The 20,919-nt window shown below is 34.7% G+C and overlaps 1 protein-coding gene across 9 annotated transcripts in view; it reads right to left on the minus strand.

Moving 5' to 3' along the window:
- The window catches only part of CCDC150 (coiled-coil domain containing 150), a 108,014-nt gene that overhangs the window by 55,736 nt on the left and 31,359 nt on the right, over positions 1–20,919 (minus strand). For 7 of the 9 annotated variants that reach the window (XR_006736786.1, XR_006736785.1, XM_045558972.1 and 4 more), the window contains 4 exons: positions 19,422–19,535; positions 13,445–13,528; positions 7,628–7,735; positions 507–635 (listed from right to left, as the gene is read on the minus strand). Coding sequence is in view for 7 of the 9 variants with exons in the window: in XM_045558972.1 (XP_045414928.1) it covers positions 507–635; positions 7,628–7,735; positions 13,445–13,528; positions 19,422–19,535 (435 nt within the window). In the remaining 2 variants the exon portion in view is untranslated. Of the gene's footprint in view, positions 1–506; positions 636–6,204; positions 6,809–7,627; positions 7,736–13,444; positions 13,529–19,421; positions 19,536–20,919 lie in introns of those variants that run through there. The other 2 variants (XM_045558971.1, XM_045558975.1) reach the window with 2 other exon arrangements.

The following is a 20,919-nucleotide window of genomic DNA, read 5'->3' on the forward strand; positions in this document are numbered from 1 at the left end:
TCTGAAACTCATCAGAATTATCTGAGAAAAAAAGACTATAAAAGAAAGTGGAAGCTGCTGAAGAATGATGTAACTCACAGCTCTCCTCAGAGAGGCAAAGTCTGGCACCTGCTGTCAGAGAGAAGTTTGGGATGTGACTGCTCCTATTAAGCACACACAGTTAATGAGAAAGCAACACAGTAATATTATGTTAATAAAAGTTTGAAGGTTATTATTAATATTAATATTACCAAGCTCAGATGTGTTTCAATAGAAAAAATTGGAACTTTCTTTTATGAGTATTTTAAGACAGAAAGGTCAAAAAAATTGAGAGTTACATATAACGTATTTTTTAAGGGAAATATTTTAAAATTATTCTATAGTTATCTTTTCTCTAGAAAAAGAACTCCTCTGATCAATCCTCACTCTTTCTTACTAATGGAAACAAAGGAAGGAACATGGCTCATGAAAGATTTCATGAGTCCTTCATCTCAGTAACAGATTCTCAGAAGAGGCTGATGCCTTGCCTTCTTGTTTTCCCTGTCCTCTAAAGCCTCGAGGTCCTCTCTCAACTTCTGACTCTCTTTCAGGGCTGCATCACGACTCTTCACTGTTCGAGACAGCTCCTCTTCACTTTTTTCAAAAATGGATTTCACCTTAGGAGAAAAAAAGAAACAATAAATAACATTCCTAAACATAATAAATCAGTGTTTAGAATAAGACCCAGCAATTTAGAAGCCAAATTTAAAATGTTTAATTAAATATATTTATTCATTACCTTAGATAAAACCCATCTTTATTAGCTGCTTATTTCTTTCAAGAAAACTACAACTAAAGTATCTATGTGAAGATGGGCAAACCTAATATATGGTCAGTCTTCATGAAAACACAGGAATGGGGAGAATAAGACTGTCTACAAAGCTGAGATGTAAAATGGGGGAAACACTGATTATTGTGGAACTACCTTCCTTTTGAACGCATAACAAGTGCACAAATTAATATAATAAAAGCAGAGATAACTAAGTCCTAAATAGTGTAAAGAAAATAGTGTTAAAGAAGAAGGAATCCTAATTACAAGTACAGGATTAGAATTTTATACACTTCAAACACTTTTAGTAGATCCACACAATCATTTCAGATAATCATACTATTTTAAATATTACTTTTTAAAAACTTTTTATTTCAAAATAATTATAGATTCACAGGATGTTGTAAAAATAGTACAACGAGTCCCATGTACCCTTCCATCCTGCTTCTAATGGTGACATCTTATATTGCTGTAGTTCAACATCAAAACCAGGAAATTGACATGGTACATTATTAATTGTATTAGCTAGATTACAGAATTTATTCACTTTTCACCATGTTTAACTTTTATTCGTCCCTGTATGTGCATGCACACACAGTTCTATACAATTTGATACCATATATGTATTCATGTGACCACCACCATATAATCAAGACACAGAACTGTTCCATCACCACAGATGAGCTCCCTTGTCCTTTCTCTCTATATTTGCCCCTCCCTCCAAAAATCCATCTTGTCTTCTGGCAACCACTAATTCGTTCTCTATCTCTGTGGTTCTATCCTTTCAAGAATGTTATTTCAAACATTTTAATATAATAAATTTTGAATAGGTAATACATTCATATTATTCTTTTTTGAACAGCTTTACTGAGGGATAACTGACATACAATAAGCTGCACATAAAGTGTACTATTTGATAAGTTTTGACATATGTGTAAGTCCTTAAAACCATAATTGAGACAATGAACGTTTCCATCATCCCAAGAGTTTCCTACTACCTCTTTCTAATCACCCCCTTCTATTTCCCTATTGCCACACCCCCTTCTCAAGGTAACCACTGATCTATCTTCTGTCATAATAGATTAGTTTTTATTTTCTAGAATTTTATATAAATAGAATCATATCGTATGCACTCTTTTTTGAATGGCTTCTTTCACTCAGCATAATTATTTTGAAATTCATCCAATCTGTTGCATGTATTAATAGTTTATACCTTCTATTGCTTAGTGTTCTATTGTATGGATATATCACAATTTACTTATCCATTCATCTCCTGGACACCTGAGTTGTTTTCAGCTTTAAGCTATTAATATTACAAACAGAGCTGCTGGGAGCACTTGTGCACAAGACTTTTTGTAGACATATGCTTTCATTTGTCTTTGGTAATACTTAGGACTGGCTGGGTCATATGGTGGTAGTATGTTTCACTTTCAAAGAGAGGAGGTCAAACTATCACTCTTGGCTGATGATATGCTCTTATATCTAGAAGACTCCAAAGATTCTGCCAAGAAACGCTTGGAATTGATAAATAAATTCAGCAAAATCTCAGGTTACAAAATCAATGTACACAAATCAGTAGCATTCCTAGATACCAACAACAGTCAAGCAGAGAATCAAATCAAAGCCTCAATACCTTTCACAATAGCTACAAATAAAATAAAATATGTAGGAATATATTTAACCAAGGAGGTGAAAGATCTCTACAAAAAGAAATATGAATCACTGAGGAAGGAAATTAAAGATGATGTAAACAAATGGAAAAACATATCATGCTCATAGACTGGCAGAATCAACATTGTTAAAATGTTCATACTACCCAAAGTGATTTACAGATTTTATGTAATCCCCATTGAAATACCAATGCCATTTTTTGCAGATCGAGAAAAAATAATTGTACACTTTGTTTGGAACCATAAAAGAGCCCAAATAGCCAAAGAAACCTTAAGGAAAAGGAACAAATCTAGAGACATCACTTTACCAGACCTTAAGCTATACTACAAGGCTATAGTAACCAAAACAGCCTGGTACTGGCACAAAAACAGACACATAACCAGTGGAACAAGACTGAGAACCCAGACATAAAACTATTCTCATATAGCCATCTGATTTTTGACAAAGCAAACAAGAACCCTGGGGAAAAGAATCCCTTTTCAGTAAATGGTGCTGGGAAAATTGGATAGTCACATGAGGAAGACTGAAACAGGAGCCACACCTCTCACCACTCACAAAAATCAACTCATGATGGATAACACAATTAAACATAAGGCAGGAAACCATAAGAATTCTAGAAGAGAATATTGGAAAAACTCTTATAGACATCGGCCTAGGCAAAGAATTTATGAAGAAGACCCCCAAAGCAATCACAGCATCAACAAAAATAAATAAGTGGGACTTGATTAAATTAAAAAGCTTCTGCACAGCCAAGGAAACAACATAGCAAATAGACAACCTACAGAATGGAAGAATATATTCACATGCTATACATCCAATAAAGGGCTAATAACCAGAATCTACAAAGAACTCAAGCAAATCAGCAAGAAAAAAGTCAAACAACCCTATTAAAAAGTGGGCAAAAGACATGAACAGAAGCTTTTCAAAAGAAGATAGACTAATGGCTAACAAACATGAAAAAATGCTCAATGTCACTAATCATTAGGGAAATGCAAATCAAAACCACAATGAGATATCACCTAACCCCAGTGAGAATAGCTTTTATCAAAAAGTCCTAAAATAATAAATGCTGGTGTGGATGAAGAGAGAAAGGAACATTTATGTACTGTTAGTGGTACTGCAAACTAGTACAACCACTATGAAAAATGATATGGTGATTCCTCAAAGAACTAAAAGTAGACCTACCATTTGATCCAGAAATCCCACTACTGGGTATTTACTCAAAGGAAAAAAAAAGTCATTTTATCAAAAGGACACTTGCACTCAAATGTTTACTGCTGCACAATTCACAATTGCAAAGATGTGGAATCAACCCAAGTGCCCATCAATCCATAAGTGGATTAACAAAATGAAGTATATGTATACCATGGAGTACTACCCAGCCATAAAAAATGAATTAATACCTTTTATAACAATCTGGATGGAACTGGAGGCCATTCTCCTAAGTGAAATACCTCAAGAATGGAAAAACCACCACCACGTGTACTCACTATTAAACTGGAACCAAACAGCACTCACGTGCACAGATGGAAGTCAAACTCAATGGAAATCAAGCAGGTGGGCGGCGGGGAGAGGATGGGTGAAATCATACCTAATGGGTACAGTGCACACTGTCTGGGTGATGGGCACACTTATAACTTTGTCTCAAACAGTACAAAAGAAATCCATGTAAACAAACCATTTGTACCCCTGTGCTTTGCCCATTCTTTTTATTGGGTTTTCTTCTTAGTGAGTTTTTGAAATTTTATACACATTCTGGAGATAAGGCCTTAATCAGAAATGTGATTTGCAAATATTTTCTCCCAGACTGTAATTTGTCTCTTCATTCTCATGTCTTTGAAGAACATAAGTTGTCAGTTTTCATAAAATTCAATTTATCATTTTTGTTCCTTTATGGATCATGCTTTTGATGTCAAATCTAAGAAATCTTCATGTAATTCAAGATCACAAAGATTTCCTCCTATGTTTTCTTCTAAAAGTTTTACAGATTTAGGGTTTACATTTTGATCTGTGATCCATTTTGAGTTAATTTTTACATATGGCATGAGATATGGATCAAAGATTTTTTTGTTTTTGCATATGGATACACAATTATCCCAGCACCATTTGTTGAAAAAGCCATCCTTTCTCTGCTTTCAGTTTTGTTGAAAATAAAATGTTCACAAAATTCATTATTTTGATAGGTGGCACATTAACATTATTCTTAAATTACAAAAGGACTGAGTGAAAAATCTCCCAGTCACCCAGTTTTCTTCCTCAAAAATAATGTTGCCAGTTTATTATAACTTTAGAGATATATCCTATGCACATACAAGTAAACACATGTGTATATTCTTTATCTCTCCACTTCTTTTGCATGCAAATAATAAAATACTATATTCTTCTGAATTTTGGTTGTTTAAACCTAATAATATACTTACTTTGAAGCAAGTATTATAAACTACGGATACACCATCATTTATTTAGCCAGTATCTTTTTTCACCTTTTTTTTTTTTTTTTTTTAAAGAGATGGGGCCTCATTGTGTTGCCCAGGCTGGTTGGTGTGTTCAACTCCTGGCCTCAAGAGATCCTCCCACCTCAGTCTCCCAAAGTGCTAGGATTACAGGGGTGAGCCACTGTGCCCAGCCACCAGTCTCTTACTGATGGGATTTTGGTTGCTCTGTCTGTTGCTATTAACCAACAGTACTTCACTAAGTAACCTTGTAAACATGTCATGTATGTAAGTTAGTATATCTGTAGGAAAAAATCCTAGAAGTATGTTGTGGGGTCAAAGGTATGATAAATATTGCCAAATTGGCCTCCGTAGGAAGTTACACCATTTTACACTCCCAATAGCAACAAAGAAGAATGTCTTTTTCCCACATCTTCCCTGACATTATTATACTTTCTTAAAATTTAACCCGTAACATTTAATGCTTTAACTTTTTCTGTAAGGACGTCAGAAAAACACAAAGGATGCTGACTTATAGGTTCTGAAAATTTACTGGATTTTGTTCTAGGAAAGTACACAAGGAAGAATACAGTTTTTGAAATTTTACCAGTGTTTATAAGATACAAAAATGCCACTAGCAAAAATGTTTATAGAAAGTATCTAAATAGTAGTCTATTTTAGAAGACAAGCTATGGTACTTTATTTTTCCTTTTTTTTTTTTTTTTTTAGAGACAGGGTCTCGCTCTATTGCCCAGACTGGAATATAGTAGTGTAATCATACCCTTACTTTTACCTTGAATTCCTGGGCTCAAGCAATCCTCCTAGAGTGGCTGGGACTATAGGCATGTGTGCCACAACACCTGGCTAAATTTTTTTTTTGTAGAGACAGGGTCTTGCCATGTTGCCCAGTCTGTTTTTAAATATCAAGCAAAGATGGATGCTTTATAAGTTTTTTCCAGAAAATATATTCCAATGTTCAATTTCTTGGGGCTGCTTAATGTATTTCAATTTTAAAGTCAGACTTTATCCAAGCATTTTAGCTCAAATGGTAAGATAGAAATTTTGAATTTTTAAAAAATCAAAATTAGATAAAAATAACTCAATTGTTACTGTTACGCCACATTTTTTTCTATGTCCAAAACAAAAATTAATTGATAGGATGATGGTTTCAATCTACATAATCAGTTTTTCCTATTTATGAAGAACCTAATTTATAATATCTTCAAGCATTATCTTTCTGGATTTTTACTATTTTTCTTCATTCTTATATAGATCTGAAATGTTCCTAAGATTTAATTTGTGCTCTTCACTTACCGAATCCCGTTTAAGAAAATTTGGTGATTCACCCCTTGGTAATAATGGTCTTGAGGCAAGAATCTCTATTTTGCCTTCTAGTCTTCCCTCCATGGTTTTAATAGCATTCAAAAGAGTCTTTAGAGAAATTCTAGAGTCTCCAATCTCCTGAGACGTTCTCACAGAAGACACGGTAGGTGCAAAGCTCACACGGCGTGTAGAGTTTGGAATAACACTAGGCAAACCAACTGAAGTTCTTTCCTTTAAACTGTTTACATGGGGCCTAGAGCTTTCAAGGGATTTTGAAGACACAGGCCTCTCTGGAGATTTCCTTTTTCTTGGAGGCATCACGAATTAAAAACAATAAAAGCAGCTAAACCTACGGTTATTTTTCAAGGAGTACCCACTTTACTAGGAGATACAACACAAATAATGTTCTAGAAGAAGCCACAATGGAAAATATATTTGAAAATATGTTCTTTTGCTTTCAGGATGAAGAGATCACACTGTAAAGTATGACCTAGTGAAGAAAGAGACCAAAACCAAATTCCCTGTAAGAGACTGTATCTAAGGAAGTCCCGTTTAACAACTTTGTGACCTCATCACTCATCAGTAGAGTCAGTTGGTTAGAACCCTGTGAGGATTCCACTTGAAGACATATTTAAGTTCCTTGGTTACCAGGAGTATATATACACAATTGTCAGAGACACAGAAGTTACACATGCTTATACTAAGAGTTAAAGATTTTTAAAATACTCAATCTAATTATATACATGGTAAATTTGTAAAGCACTGAAATGAATCGCACTCTTTTGGTAACACCTTCCTGGGTTATGTTCTCCGCTAAATGTTTTAGGTATCTTGTTTAACTTTTCTCTATTCATTTGTTAAAATGTTATGTGACCTATGAAAGGTTTTCAGCCTCCATAGCTACCATGCTGACAGGAAAGCACCTTCACTATTACCACCTCTTTCAAGTGAGCTGTCTGTTGCAGCTGTACCTTGTTGACATTGAGTTCTGAGTCTGCCTATAATTCAAAAAAACAAAGATACTTGTTCCTCATGTCTGCCAAAAATTTTAAGGCTCAATTTAAAAAATCCTCCATGAAAGCATTTCTCAATGCTTCTAGTGGTAACATGCTCCCTATGAATGCTTATTAATATAATCTATTTTTTTTCTGAAGGACATAACTTTCTGCTAAGTTTATTGAGTACATTCCTAACTGCCCTTTTAGAAACAAGTTGAATGACCCAATCCTGCTTCAGGCATCTTTATGAATTCCTGAGGCTTAGTAGAACCCCGTACAAAAATGTTTGCTGAAGTGAGTCAAGTGAGAGAATATTCATCTTTCTGGTATTGTATGGTAAGATGGGGAGAGAGGCATCAAACAATTTCTTAAAAACTAAAACAACAGCAATCTACTTTTGTAGATATTAATCACACCTGAGCATATTTGGCTTCTAGAGCCTTATTCAACTTGCGTAGATGGTCATTCTGTGAACTGGTTTCAGTGAAAGATTGTAGTTGTTCTTCTAGCTGTTTAACTTTTATCTAGAGGAAAAACAGAAAAGCAATACAATAAGAAAACAAAAATAATTTTAAAATAAACAATTTGAAAAACATATTTATATACTCCAGAAGGAAAAAAATATCATGAGTTTTGCAAAAAAATTACAGAGAATCCTTAATACTTGCAAAAAATAATCCTGAGGCTTTTTAATTATGCAAGAAATGCTATTTCAACTCACAGCTAACAGTAAGCTATAGCCAGTTAAACGTACCAAGATAACTCATTTAGTTTCTATTGTTTATGGACACATCAAATAGACATGACTCATGAATATAACAGTGAGATTTTGTGGTCAATATATTTCAATTTTAAAGGAATTGGATAATTAGACTTGTCAACTTGCAGGAAGCTGCCACAAAGTCTTATGTTTTACTGACAGAATTATAAGAGTTGAATAAATGGAATTCTTATATGCTGAATTATACTTTAAAACTAACTCATAAAGGTGACCATTCACATATTTCTCTATAAAGTTAAAATTTTGGGGGATAATATCATTTAATATATACTCACAAATCTTGAAATCCTGTGTTTTTCCATATTTTCTTCTTCTTACCTCCAACCCTCTCATACAAAACAACTAACATTACTGAGCCTACTCTTCGATCAGGAAAAATTTCATCCAAAATTTTTTTATTTAAATCAACTTTTTCCTCTTTTTCTACCTTTAATTTTTCCTATCTGTGAAGGGCAAACATGTCTTTGGCAGTAGCTACTGGACATTTTCAGCAACTGTTAAAATTTGAGTGCTAATATTAAGGGTTTTTTTTTTGTTATAGACTGCATTAAAACCCATTTTTGTCTCAGGAACTCTCTTCTTCCATCAGTAGGATCCTTATTTCTCCACCTTTGCCTGTTTCTGTTGCTATGTTTCCACAGTGTATAGTATAAAACATGTGCTGTGGCTTCCCAAAGCCATCAGTAAAAATTAATCATGGTTTTCACTTAAGGTTCAGAATTAAAACAGTTGCCTCTAAATGGAGGTACTGATACAACAATTATTCTCATTTTAAACATAAATTAATTGCTATTAACTCATAGAACCCAAGGGAAAATAGAGTGCATTTGACTACAAAGACTTTTAGGTTTGCCTCTCTTCAAATAAAACACAGAATGTCCTTATTCCCCAATATTCCTCAGATGATATAGTACAATGCCCTGAAACTCATCAGATGGCATGTTATCATCTAGTACTTTACATGGAATTTCTTATTTGGCAGAATTTCTAACTCAGGACATTCAAAATAAGAAAGAACATAGAAGGACAAGTCAGAAGCAAATAAATCCTGCTGCCTCTCAGAGGTCTGGTGTTTCCATGATCATTAAGATCCAAGCAGTTTCTACAACTAGCTTATCAGCCAGTCTCAGGAATACCATTAATTTGGCTCAAGGCCATATCCCCATATTGTTTAAAACCACACACACACACACACACACACACACACACACACACACACACACACAATTACAAAAATAACACTACAGAAACAACAAGACAGCTAGGAATAGAAAGGACCTCTCATTTAAATTTGTTTTGTAATACAAGTATCTGATAGTAATGCAATTAATACATTTTAGTGCATTTATAGTTTGAAGTGAGCTTCAGAGTTAAAACAACCTGAACTGCCAAAGCTATGTATTTTGATTAAAAGTACAAAAATAGATTCAGGAAACTGATAATTTCTGTGCAGCATAGATTTTTTTCTTTTAAAACCCTTACCTATTATTCATATAATGGAATATATCAGCAATGGAAATCAAAGAACCACCACCACAAACAACAACGTGGATGAATCTCACAATTATAATATTGGGTGAAAGAATCAAGAAATAAAAGGCCGGGCGAGGTGGCTCACGCCTGTAATCCTAGCACTCTGGGAGGCTGAAGCGGGTGGATCGCTCAAGGTCAGGAGTTCGAGACCAGCCTGAGCAAGAGCGAGACCCGTCTCTACTAAAAATAGAAAGAAATTATCTGGCCAACTAAAACATATATAGAAAACACTAGCTGGGCATGGTGGCGCATGCCTGTAGTCCCAGCTACCTGGGAGGCTGAGGCAGTAGGATCGCTTAAGCCCAGGAGTTTGAGGTTGCTGTGAGCTAGGCTGATGCCACGGCACTCAGTGTAGCTCGGGCAACAAAGTGACACTCTGTCTCAAAAAAAAAAAAAAAAAGAAAAAGAAAAAGAAATAAAAAAGCATATACTGTGTGACTACCTAAAGTGCAATACAGATAAAACTTATTAATACATGGGGTGTCAGAAGTCGGGATGTATAATTACCCTTGTGGGGGATAGTTACTAGAAGGGAATTTTAGATGTTGAGAATGTTCTATTTCTTCATATGAGTGCTAATCACACAGATAATGTTTATTTTGTAAACAATTCATCAGGCTGTGCGCTGTGTACCTTTTGGTATATATGTTATAGTTCAATAAAAAATTTACAAAACAAAACAAACACTTAACTTCTAAATTAAGGTCACAAATGCAGTTGCTTATGGGGCCAGGCAGCTAACATAATGTTGGAGTCCAGTTGGTTTAAAGTGATGGGACCAGTGGTAGATAGAGCAAGGCTAAGGAACTCAGACTGACATGTTTAAAACCAATTCAAAAAGTGCTGGAAATCTTTCACACATATATAGTAATATCCCAGCTACCTCTCATTCAACTTAAAATAATAAAACATTAGCAGTACAATTGAAACCCTCTGTGCAGCCTAGCCCAATAAATTTCCTCCCTCTATCCTAGAGTTAACCACTATGCTAAATTTGGTGTTTATCATTCCCATTCTTTAAAAAAATAGTTTTATTATACATTTATTTCTAAATAGTATGTAGTATTGTTTTATGAGATTCATCCATGTTAACACATGTAACTCTAAGGTACCTATTTAATATACCCTCTTACATATATTGCTTTTAAAATTGGCATAACTGCTTTTTGGAGAAATTTGACAAAATCTAGTAAAATTCAAGATATGCACATCCTACAACCCAATCAATAATTCTATTCCTAAGAATTATACTCAGCCTAGTATATTTTTTGCATATAATTAAACATGTACAAAAATTCATATCAGCATTGCAATTGTTTGCAAGCAATTGAAAACTAGCTAAATATCCATCAACAGAATAGAGAAATATATTGTGGCATATTTATATAATGAAATACTACACAGAACTGAAAATCAAATTCAAACAATGTTTGAATGTGAGGCAGCAGTTTCTGACAGTCTAAATTAATATCTAAAATATAGTATTTATATCATTAACAAATCAATTCTGAAAATATAGTTTTTACCTAATATGATTCCTACGTAATATTTTTAATCCGTCCTAATCCAATTGAGAGAGAACATACAGCAGACTATTGTTTCAACTATGTTTAGTATGCAGCTCTTCCTTTATTTTAAACTGTCTTGCAAAAATTATGTGCTATAGGAGCACTTTCCCTAGAGCTAATAAAGTCAGTGCTTTTGGACTGTGCCAGGCCAAGGCTGACATAAAAGCACCAGTGAATCAATAGTTTCAAAAATGTTTCAGCCTTCAAACACTATAAAAAAATCTTAACCTCTTACTATAGGAATATGAGCAGCAAAAAGGCATGTATTTGACTTATGATTATGTGGGTAATTTCTAAGATTACATAGTAGAGGTCTTAAAGGTCAGACAGGTAACATTGGACCCATTCATAAATTTTAAAATGTATTCCATTCCCAGCCAAAATTTGGCTTTAAGTCTGCCCTGAGGACTAGAGATTTGTCTTATAAATTTAATAAGGTACTTCATTTCTCTTGGGAAAGCTTAAAAAGGGTCAAAATCTTGGGTCATAACTTCTTATGGGATCATTAGTTTGACAAAGGGGAAAGGTCTTTCATGCCAGTAATAATTTATACACCCAGCCTGTAATGTTGCCTATTTTTCCCAGTGAGAAGTAGGTAAGAGAAGTATGCTTACCTGCCTCATTTTATAGGTGATTAAGATGAAACTCAAGAAAACTTAAGATGTGTTCAGGGTCACACAAGTGTAGATAATTATAATTAAATGCATCACTGCCTTTGGAAAATATTAATTAAAATCAAATAGTGGACAAATAGTTTTATCTTTTTATCAGACTAGTTACATATTGTTCCACAAGCCTGGCTTACCAACCACCTTTCAGATAGCTTGCCATTTCTGGGCCCCATCTTGTCTGCTAACCCTATGGTAAACCCTTTCAGTAGATGAGGATGAGGTTAATGCTAACATGTCTGACAAGTCTAGAGTGAGATTACTTATTAAATCAGCTCTACAGTTGCCCCTATGATTTAAATGTGGTTTGTCTCTGCCAAAACTCATGTTGAAATTTAATGGCCAATGTACTAAATGTTGAGAAGTGGTAGGGCCTTTAAGAGGCATTTGGGTCATGAGGGATCTGTTCTCATCCAGGGATTAAAGCAGTCTCACAGGAGTGGGTAAAAGTCCTTGCTCTCGCAGGAATGGGTTAGCTATATTAAGAACAGGTTGTTATAAAATGAGGCTGCCTCTTACACTTGGTCTCTCTGTCCACTTCCCCATCTGCTTTCTGCCATGAGTTGAAGCAGCACAAGATGGCCTGTCTAATCTTGGACTTCCCAGGCTCCAGAATTGTGAGCCAAATAAACTTCTTTTCTTTACAAATTACCCAGTCTCAGGTATTCTGTTATAGCAACAGAAAATGGAGTAAGACAGTTGCCAAGCCTAACTTGGCTTCACTTCATACCATTTAGTCCAGTAGTCCTCAACTGTGGTTGCACATTGCAATCATCTGAGGAGCTTTAAAAAGCATCAACATCTAGGACCTATCCCATAAGATTCTGATTTCATTGCTCTTGGGTACAAATCTAGTCATGGGAATTTTTCCCCCTACATTTCATTATAAAAATTTTTAAACATATATTAACAGAAAAATAGAAAGAACTTTACTATGAATGTGCATATGCCCACCATCCACATTCTACCATTAACATTCTTTACTTGCTTATCACATATCTATCCACCTGTCATTCCCTCTATCCATCCACCAACCCCCTTTTTTAATGATGCATTTTAAAGTAAACAGCAGACATCATACACTTCCTAGCATGAGGATTTTTAAAAACTGCCCAGGTGATTCTAATATGCAGCTAAGGTTCAGCACCATTGATTTGGACTTCAGTGTTTCCAATGGAGCTGGGTTAAGTCAGGCTTAGCCAAGCTTCCTGCTCTGTAGGTACCATAGGAACTAAACCCACAGGCAGCAAAATAACAGTAACATCACATTCACTCAAGTCTATTCCATTGCTTCTGAGTCCCAATTTCCAGGGCTATTTCTTTTTAGAAATGTGTTATTTAAACAGAGAGGGGGAGAGAGAGAGAGAGAGAGAGCGCGAGCGAGCGAGAGCGTGTATAGGCTCTCTACATTCTCAGTGAATGACCACGCATTTAATAATTATAATAAAGCTTCAAATAGTCACAGAATAGGTTTTGACTTCACAATTTTAGGTTTCAGCATTAACTACAGGTATGTGACTAGAAGTCACCTGGATGTTAATAAGGCAACAAACTCAGGGAGATTCAGAGACTACAGAATAAGTAAATGACAGAGCTGTGTCTTCTCAACATACAGTAGTATTTAGTTTGACTATTGGTATTTAAAAAAATCAGACAATAAAAATCAGAAAATAAATCTCATACCTGGAGTTTTCCCTTTTCATAGGCTAATTTATTTTTACTCTCAGTAATTTTTCCCAAGACTTTTTCCACCTTCTGTCTGGCAAGCTGATGAAGCAAACACAGGCATCAGTACTTCCAGGCATAGACAGGAGTAACCATTTTCCCCAAGTATTTATACCATTTCTATAGTCACAAGATCAAGATTGATATTTATTTGCTACTACGGCCTCTTAATCTTTCGCTACATAGCTTATCACAGTGCTAATGTGCAACATGTACAAAGACTGTTAATAAAAGTAGGAAGCCTTAAAAGTCCCAGAATTTGGTTTTTTTGCATATTAATTCTTTTTTTTATGTCAGTTATTCCTTTGTAGTTGTGATCCAACACAGACATGGTATGACTGTATCAATGGTTGTAGGCAGCCCAAGAAGCATTATACAGTTCTTTAAGAAAACAGGAGCTACAATTGACCATGACCACTGACAGTAGAGGACATTTCTGTTACCAAAATAAAATGCAGTTAAAAAAAAAATTTCTAGGCCAGGCACAATGGCTCCCACCTGTAATCACAGCACTTTGGGAGGCCAAGGCAGGAGGATGACTTGAGGCCAGGAATTCAAGACCAGACTGGGCAACATAGTGACATCTCTACAAAGAATTTAAAAAATTAGCCAGGCATGCATGGTGGCACATGCCTGTAGTCCTAGCTACTTGGGAGGATTCCTTGAGCCCAGGAATTCAAGGTTACAGTAAGCTATGATCGTTCCACTGCACTCCAGCCTAGACAACAGAGTGAGACCCTGTCTCTTAAAAAAAAAATCTCTCAAGAACAAAAGAAATGTTTATTGGATACTCAAACTCACTTAACACAGTGTTATGTGGGATATACACTACTGAAAGTTTTATATTTCATAAAATTACATATTACTAAAACAGCCTTTAATGACAGTTTTCATATATTATTTTCCTCAGACTTTGTCAGAAAAAATAAGTAAAAGATATAGTTTTCTCTTGATTAAATTTTTGGTCATATTGGCACTTCCTTTATATAATATGAAAGTCGTGATCAGTGATTGAATGTGGAAATTTTCACCCTCCATAATCAATGTCAGGGTATTAAAGAAATATTGATATTTGTCATATGTGAAAATCACCTTCATAAACCAAGTGTAGGGATAATACACATACAAGCAAATGTGACTGAGAACAAACTCTCACTCATTCATAGGCTAACTTGCTACACTATGGATCATTTGCAATAAATCTTGAGTTCAAAGTCTTATTAATTTTGGCAAATATCCTACATTGGCATAATTCACTATCTCTGGCTTATATTTGCTTAATTTATGAATAGAGGGCCTTTTAAGCATTTTAAATCAAAGAATTTAGACTTCTGTCTTCCACTTTAAGCTGATAAATATGAAACCATGTATATAAGGGTACTAATTTACATAAGAGATATTCCTGACTATCTCCAACATAATTACAGGTATTCTTCAGTCACCATTTTGGTACTTTATTTCATTTTAAGTGTTGTGACCCCAACGCAACTGTTTTTATTATTTTATTTCTGTTTTGAGACAGTGTCTTGCTCTGTCACCCAGGCTAGAGTACAGTGGCATGATCATAGCTCACTGCAACCTCAAACTCCTGGGCTCAAGCAATCGTCCTCTGTCAGCCTCCCGAGTAGCTGAGACTACAGGTGTGTGCCACCACACTCGGCTAATTTTTCTTATTTTTTTTGTAGAGATGAGGGTCTCACCCACTATGTTGTCCATGCTATTCTTCAATTTCTGGTCTCAAGCGATGCTCCCATCTTGGCCTCCCAAGGTGCTAGGATTATAAGCATGAGCTCCCACACCTGGCCTACCCGTTTTTAAACAAAAGCAAAAACACATTCCAAACTAGATTACTATATAATAATATGTAACTCATAATTTTCTTCTGTTCAAAATATTTTCACCATGCCGTATGTTCTACAAGAAGGCACACTAGTCTGGAGCAATGTTTTCTCCTTGGTAGTTGCCCTGACTAGAACAATTAGCATTTTAGACAGACAAGACTTCATAAAAAACCTATGGATAAGCCATAAAGTGTGATTAGCCCTAGTATTCCACCTACCCTAAAATTATGCACATTCAATATAAAAACTTATACTCAACTTAGGCTTCAGTGTATTATTAACTATTATGACCATCTAAGTATTTGTCCTATCAGAATCAGTATTTCATGCACAAGTATACATATTCATAATTCAGTTTCTTGAACTTTTTAAAAATCACTATGTGTTGCTCCCACTAAGGCAAACGAAAATATATTTTTTAAAGCATTTAGATCAGTAGTGTATTGGTTTCAAAATAACCTGAGGGAAATGTAGACTGCTATCAATAAATAGGAAACTAGAAATAATAATCACAAAGTTAATCATTAATTAATTTTCTGTTTGTGGAAGATATACAATTCTTTTTGTCACAATATTTTTATTTTAGAAACTATGATGTAAAATCATTCCATGAGTACAATATTATAGTTTGGGATTATGTTTTGATTAAGTCTTCAGCAGCAAATGAATTATAAGGATGGCTAATAATGCTACAAAAACAAAGTTACAGTAACAATAAAAGCTTATTTAAAACTCATTTCCAAGTTCTATAAATTAAGGTGTCCCAATGTAATGTAAAGTGTAGATATAGCATATAAAAAACACCCACGAACTAGATTTAACCTAAAGTATGCTAGCTATAACAAATACTAAACAATCAAAAATAACTTTGCTTATCTTCTTGGAATGTGGAAAGGTTTTTTTATGGAATAATTTAGATGATCTGGCTCTCTTATAAAAGGTATCCAGGAATTTTTTAAATAGTAGCACTTTTTTCTCCTCAATAAAATTCCCTCTTTTAGGCAAAGGCATAAAGAAATTCCATTAATCTTTTAAATATACTTTTAAAATAATAATTTCCCCTTTTGCTACCAAAGAGAACGCTCATGCAATAAATGAAAACTGTCTAAGCAGAATCAAAATAGGATATTTGACACAAGGCCACTTGTTTCAATATTATCACAAAATATAATTGTTTCCAGTTGCTAACAGAAAGTAGATATTAAGGCAGTTATACTTACATTACTGGTTACAGATTAAATAGGCATTGTACTTTAATCAACGAAAGACCAGGCATTAGAGACCACTTGAATGAGTGAATATCTCAGGTTCTGAGTTATGGAAGGCAGAACTGAGATTAACTGTTACTTAAATAATGTTGGCAATATACTATAAATATTAATATACAGAGCAAAATGAATTGGGAAATCACCTGAGAAACAGCATACAAAGAAAAATGCCAATGGTTAGAATATACATTTTAACTCAGAAACACAAAGATATGGCTTCTTGGAAAAGCAGGAAGCAAAAACAGGAAGAATTATCTTAAGATACGAAAGGCAGGTTTCCAAGAATCAACAGCAAGCCACAAAATGATTTCTAAGATCATTTTTAAAATCCAAATGAGCTGTAAAAGTTAGCAGAAGCTGTTAGAAGAATACACAAAACCAGTGAGTTACTGGCATTTTGGTAAAGATACTTTATAAGCAGATTGTAAGCAGGGATTTTATTTAAAATATTTAACAACCAGTATGACATGGGCCCCAGCAAATCAAACCAACTTTGACACCTGAATGAGTGAATGTTATCCCAGTTTTACAAAATAATCCATTTAATTCCCTGTTTAATTTCAACTCATTGATGTCCCAGTTGCATAGGGAATTATATTTCTGTCCTGTGCTACTATTTTTAAACGTATGTTTAAAACCCAAAAGAGAAGTGGGAAGGATAGTCATTCAGCCTGAACTCAGGAATGGTAACCTTTTTACATTTGGATTTTTTCCTCACTGTGGTTCCCTGCATGACTACCTATAGTGATGGACTTAAATTGCACTATCATTAGAGGTTGAAATGGCAAAAACAAATCTAAAATTACAAAATGCGAAAGAAAAAGAGGGGAGAATAACATTATTGCAATATGAATTATTCCTCACTGCCTGGCAAAATAGACATGACCCTCTTTATAGTGTATTCAATCGATATTCTTTAAACACCTATTTATTTGCATTACGTATATGCTAGGCAAGGGAGTATAAAGATGAGTAACTACTGTTCTTGCATTAGAAGAGAGTGAAGGCAGATGCATAAACAGGTCAATTTCTAATCAGTGTAGTAATTATTCAATTTTCTGATATGGGTGTGCATAGTGTACTATGGGAATTCCACAGTAGGGGAGATCCTCTTGGCACTGCAGGCCATAAGAAGTTAAGAACCCATCTAGTTCATACAGTAAATGGAGTGAGGGACTGAAAGCAGTTGTCTGGATTCAAGTCTGTGATGTTACATAACACAATACACAGTCATATGTATATCTCCAAAAATAAATGAGGTGTTATAGTAGAAGGCACCCTTTATTAAGAATTTCAAGTGTGTGTTTTTGTTTTTTGGTAGAGCCAGGGTCTCACTATGCTGCCCAGGCTGATCTCCAACTCCTGGCCTCAAGCGATTTTCCCACCTCAACCTCCCAAAGTATAGGCACGTCCCCTATCCCCATAAAAGAACTTCAAGTTTTAATTTTCAAAGAACAAAAATACACTGCCAGCATTGAATAACAATAGGTTTAATGATATCGCTAACATTCAAAAACAAATCCTGAAATCTCAACCTCATTCCTCAGACTTATAAAGCCAACCAAAGCACTTCCAAGCAGGCTTGGTCAGAGATAGCACAGCAAGCTAGAATTGGGTTATCTATCTGATTTATCACTAGAAAACCTTAAGAGGTGTGGTCTGCAGGCAAAAATCAACATTGACCAAATCACTAGCAGATCCATCAGTCACTAGTAGGGTAAGGCCACACACCTGCTCAGAGCAGTGGGTTTAGGAAAGCATCAGGCAGACTAAGATGCGTTCTTCCAGAGGGACCAAAACCAGATGGTTAGATAAACCCAGCTGAGGTGTGGCCAACAAGTAAAGGACATGACTAAATCTTTAATCCTAGGGGGAGAGAGGGTTAGTCTGAGATAGTACCAGGAATACAGCTAATGGATCTTGTCATTCCAATAGGCATTTACAGACTTTTTTCCCTGGAACAGTTCAGATACTAAGAATTCAATAAATGTTAGTTATCTGCTATATGCTTTACATGTATTAACTTACTTAATCCTCAAACAATCTCATAATAATAGCATTATCATCTTGAGAGATTAAGAAACTGAGGCTCAGAGAGGTTAAGGATCATACCCATAGCCATAGCCAAAATTGAAACCCAGAAAGTCTGGCTTGAAAGCCATGAAAATGTAAGAAGATTTAGACTTAGTCTGTGTAATTTTCCATAGTTGAAATAATGAGCAGCTTATGACAGGGTTTGAAAGAATTTAGCTCAAGTTAAGACAGACTCAGATCAGGGCTTTCTATGGAATTTTCAGTGATTATATACACACTATAAAAGCAATAAGTAATACTTTTTCAAGTATTCAAAAGCACACAGGAAAATTATTAGCTTCTTAGCAGAATGATCATCTCTTTAAATCCCTTTTACTTGGAGAAGATGTTTTAAGAACTCTACCATTTATTTGTAATGCACTGACCTTGTCAAATAGGCTTTCGGAAATCAGACTTATTACTGATTGCCTAATAGAGGGAACTATCTGACAGGAGGAAAAATACAATTTCATCCTCATAATTTATGGAAGAAGAACTATTTTAAAACATCAGATAAATTTGTGCTTTTCAGTGTCGTAGATCATTTATGAAGGCAGATTTTTAATAGCTGCCCTAAATTCTTGGTTTCTTAAATCCACTATTGTTTGAATATTATAGGTATCTCTGCCATATTTATCCTGAGTTATTCAAGATTTATAATTATTAAAACATAAAACCCATCTCTTGATTTCTGATTTTTTATTAACTCACCAGTCATTAATTTCTACTTTAGACTGACCTTTTTATACCCACCCCATGGTAATCAGAAGCAACTTGCGGAAGTTCTAGGGAAGCCATTTCATTTGCCAGGTGCTTATTTTCTTCTTCTAGAGTCTGTAGGTTTTGCTTCAATGCATTTATGTCTACCTTTGGAAAAAAAAATGAAAAAAAGAAACTGTGTCAGATTTAAAAAATATTATCTTATTTTAAAAATCACAATTATAACTGTAAAAAGGAAGGCATCTTATACACAGTTTCTCCTGCCTCTAATGTGGAGATTTGATCAGTCTGTCTGATAGCCTTATGTTGAGCCCAGGAGTTTAAAACCAGCCTGGGCAATAGTGAGATCCAGTCTCTACAAAACTGTAAAAATTAACCAGGCATAGGAGTGTGTGCCTATTGGGCCAGCTACTCAGGTGGCTGAGACAGGAGGATAGCTTGAGCCCAGGAGGTGGAGGTTGTAGTGAGCTATGATGACACCTCTGCACTCTAGCTCAAGCAACAGAGCAAGACTGTGTCTCAAGAAAACAAAACAAAAAAACAACTTTTTTTCTCTTTTCTTTTCTATTTTTTCAGCTTTTCCAGTTGTCTTCAGGAAAGAGTTACTGCAAATTATATAGTTCTCCTTTATTACTTTTGGTACTTGGTATTTAAGTATTAACTCAAGCTTATGAATATATATGCAAAAATCCTCCACAAAATATTAGCCAAATGAATCCAACAATATATAAAAAGGATAACAAGTCAGGAAAAGTGAAGTTCATCCTGGTAAAACAAAGCCTGTTGAACATTCAAAATCCATCAGTATAATTTACCACATTAAAAGAAAAGCCATATAACCATCTCAATAGATGCAGAAAAATCATTTCACAAAATTCAACATCAATTCATGATTAAAAAAAAAACTCAGCAAACTAGAAATGAAAGAGAACCACCTCTAGCCAATAAAGTGTATCTACAAAAATCCTATAGCTAATATCAATCTTAATAGTGAAACACTTTCTCCCTAAGATCGGGGAAAAGGAAAGGATATCTGCTCTCACCATTCTCCTCAGCATCACACAGGAGGCCATAGCTGGTGCAATAATAAGGCAAAGTCATTAAGATTGGAAAGAGAGAAATAAAACTGTCCCTACTCACAAAAGACACAATTGTCTACAAAGGAAATCCCAAAGATTCTACAAAAAAGATACTAGAGTAAGTGAGTTTATCAAGGTTGAAGGATATAAGGTCAAATCTATTGTATTTCTATATATAAGCAATGAAAAATTAGAAATTTATATTTCTTGAAAATGTCATTTATAACAGTACTAAAATCATGAAATTCTTAAGTACAAATCTACAAAGTATGTCCAAGATTTGATATGCTGAAAATTACAAAATACCAATGAGAGAAACAAAAAACCTAAATAAAATGGAGAGATATATCACATTTATGTACAGTCATGTACTGCATAACAACATTTCAATCAATGATAGACTGCATATACAACAATGGTTGGAACAATAGACTAGGTACGTAATAGGCTAT

Source organism: Lemur catta, chromosome 8 (assembly GCF_020740605.2).
Source record: "Lemur catta isolate mLemCat1 chromosome 8, mLemCat1.pri, whole genome shotgun sequence".
In the NCBI taxonomy this organism is placed as follows: Eukaryota; Metazoa; Chordata; class Mammalia; order Primates; family Lemuridae; genus Lemur; species Lemur catta.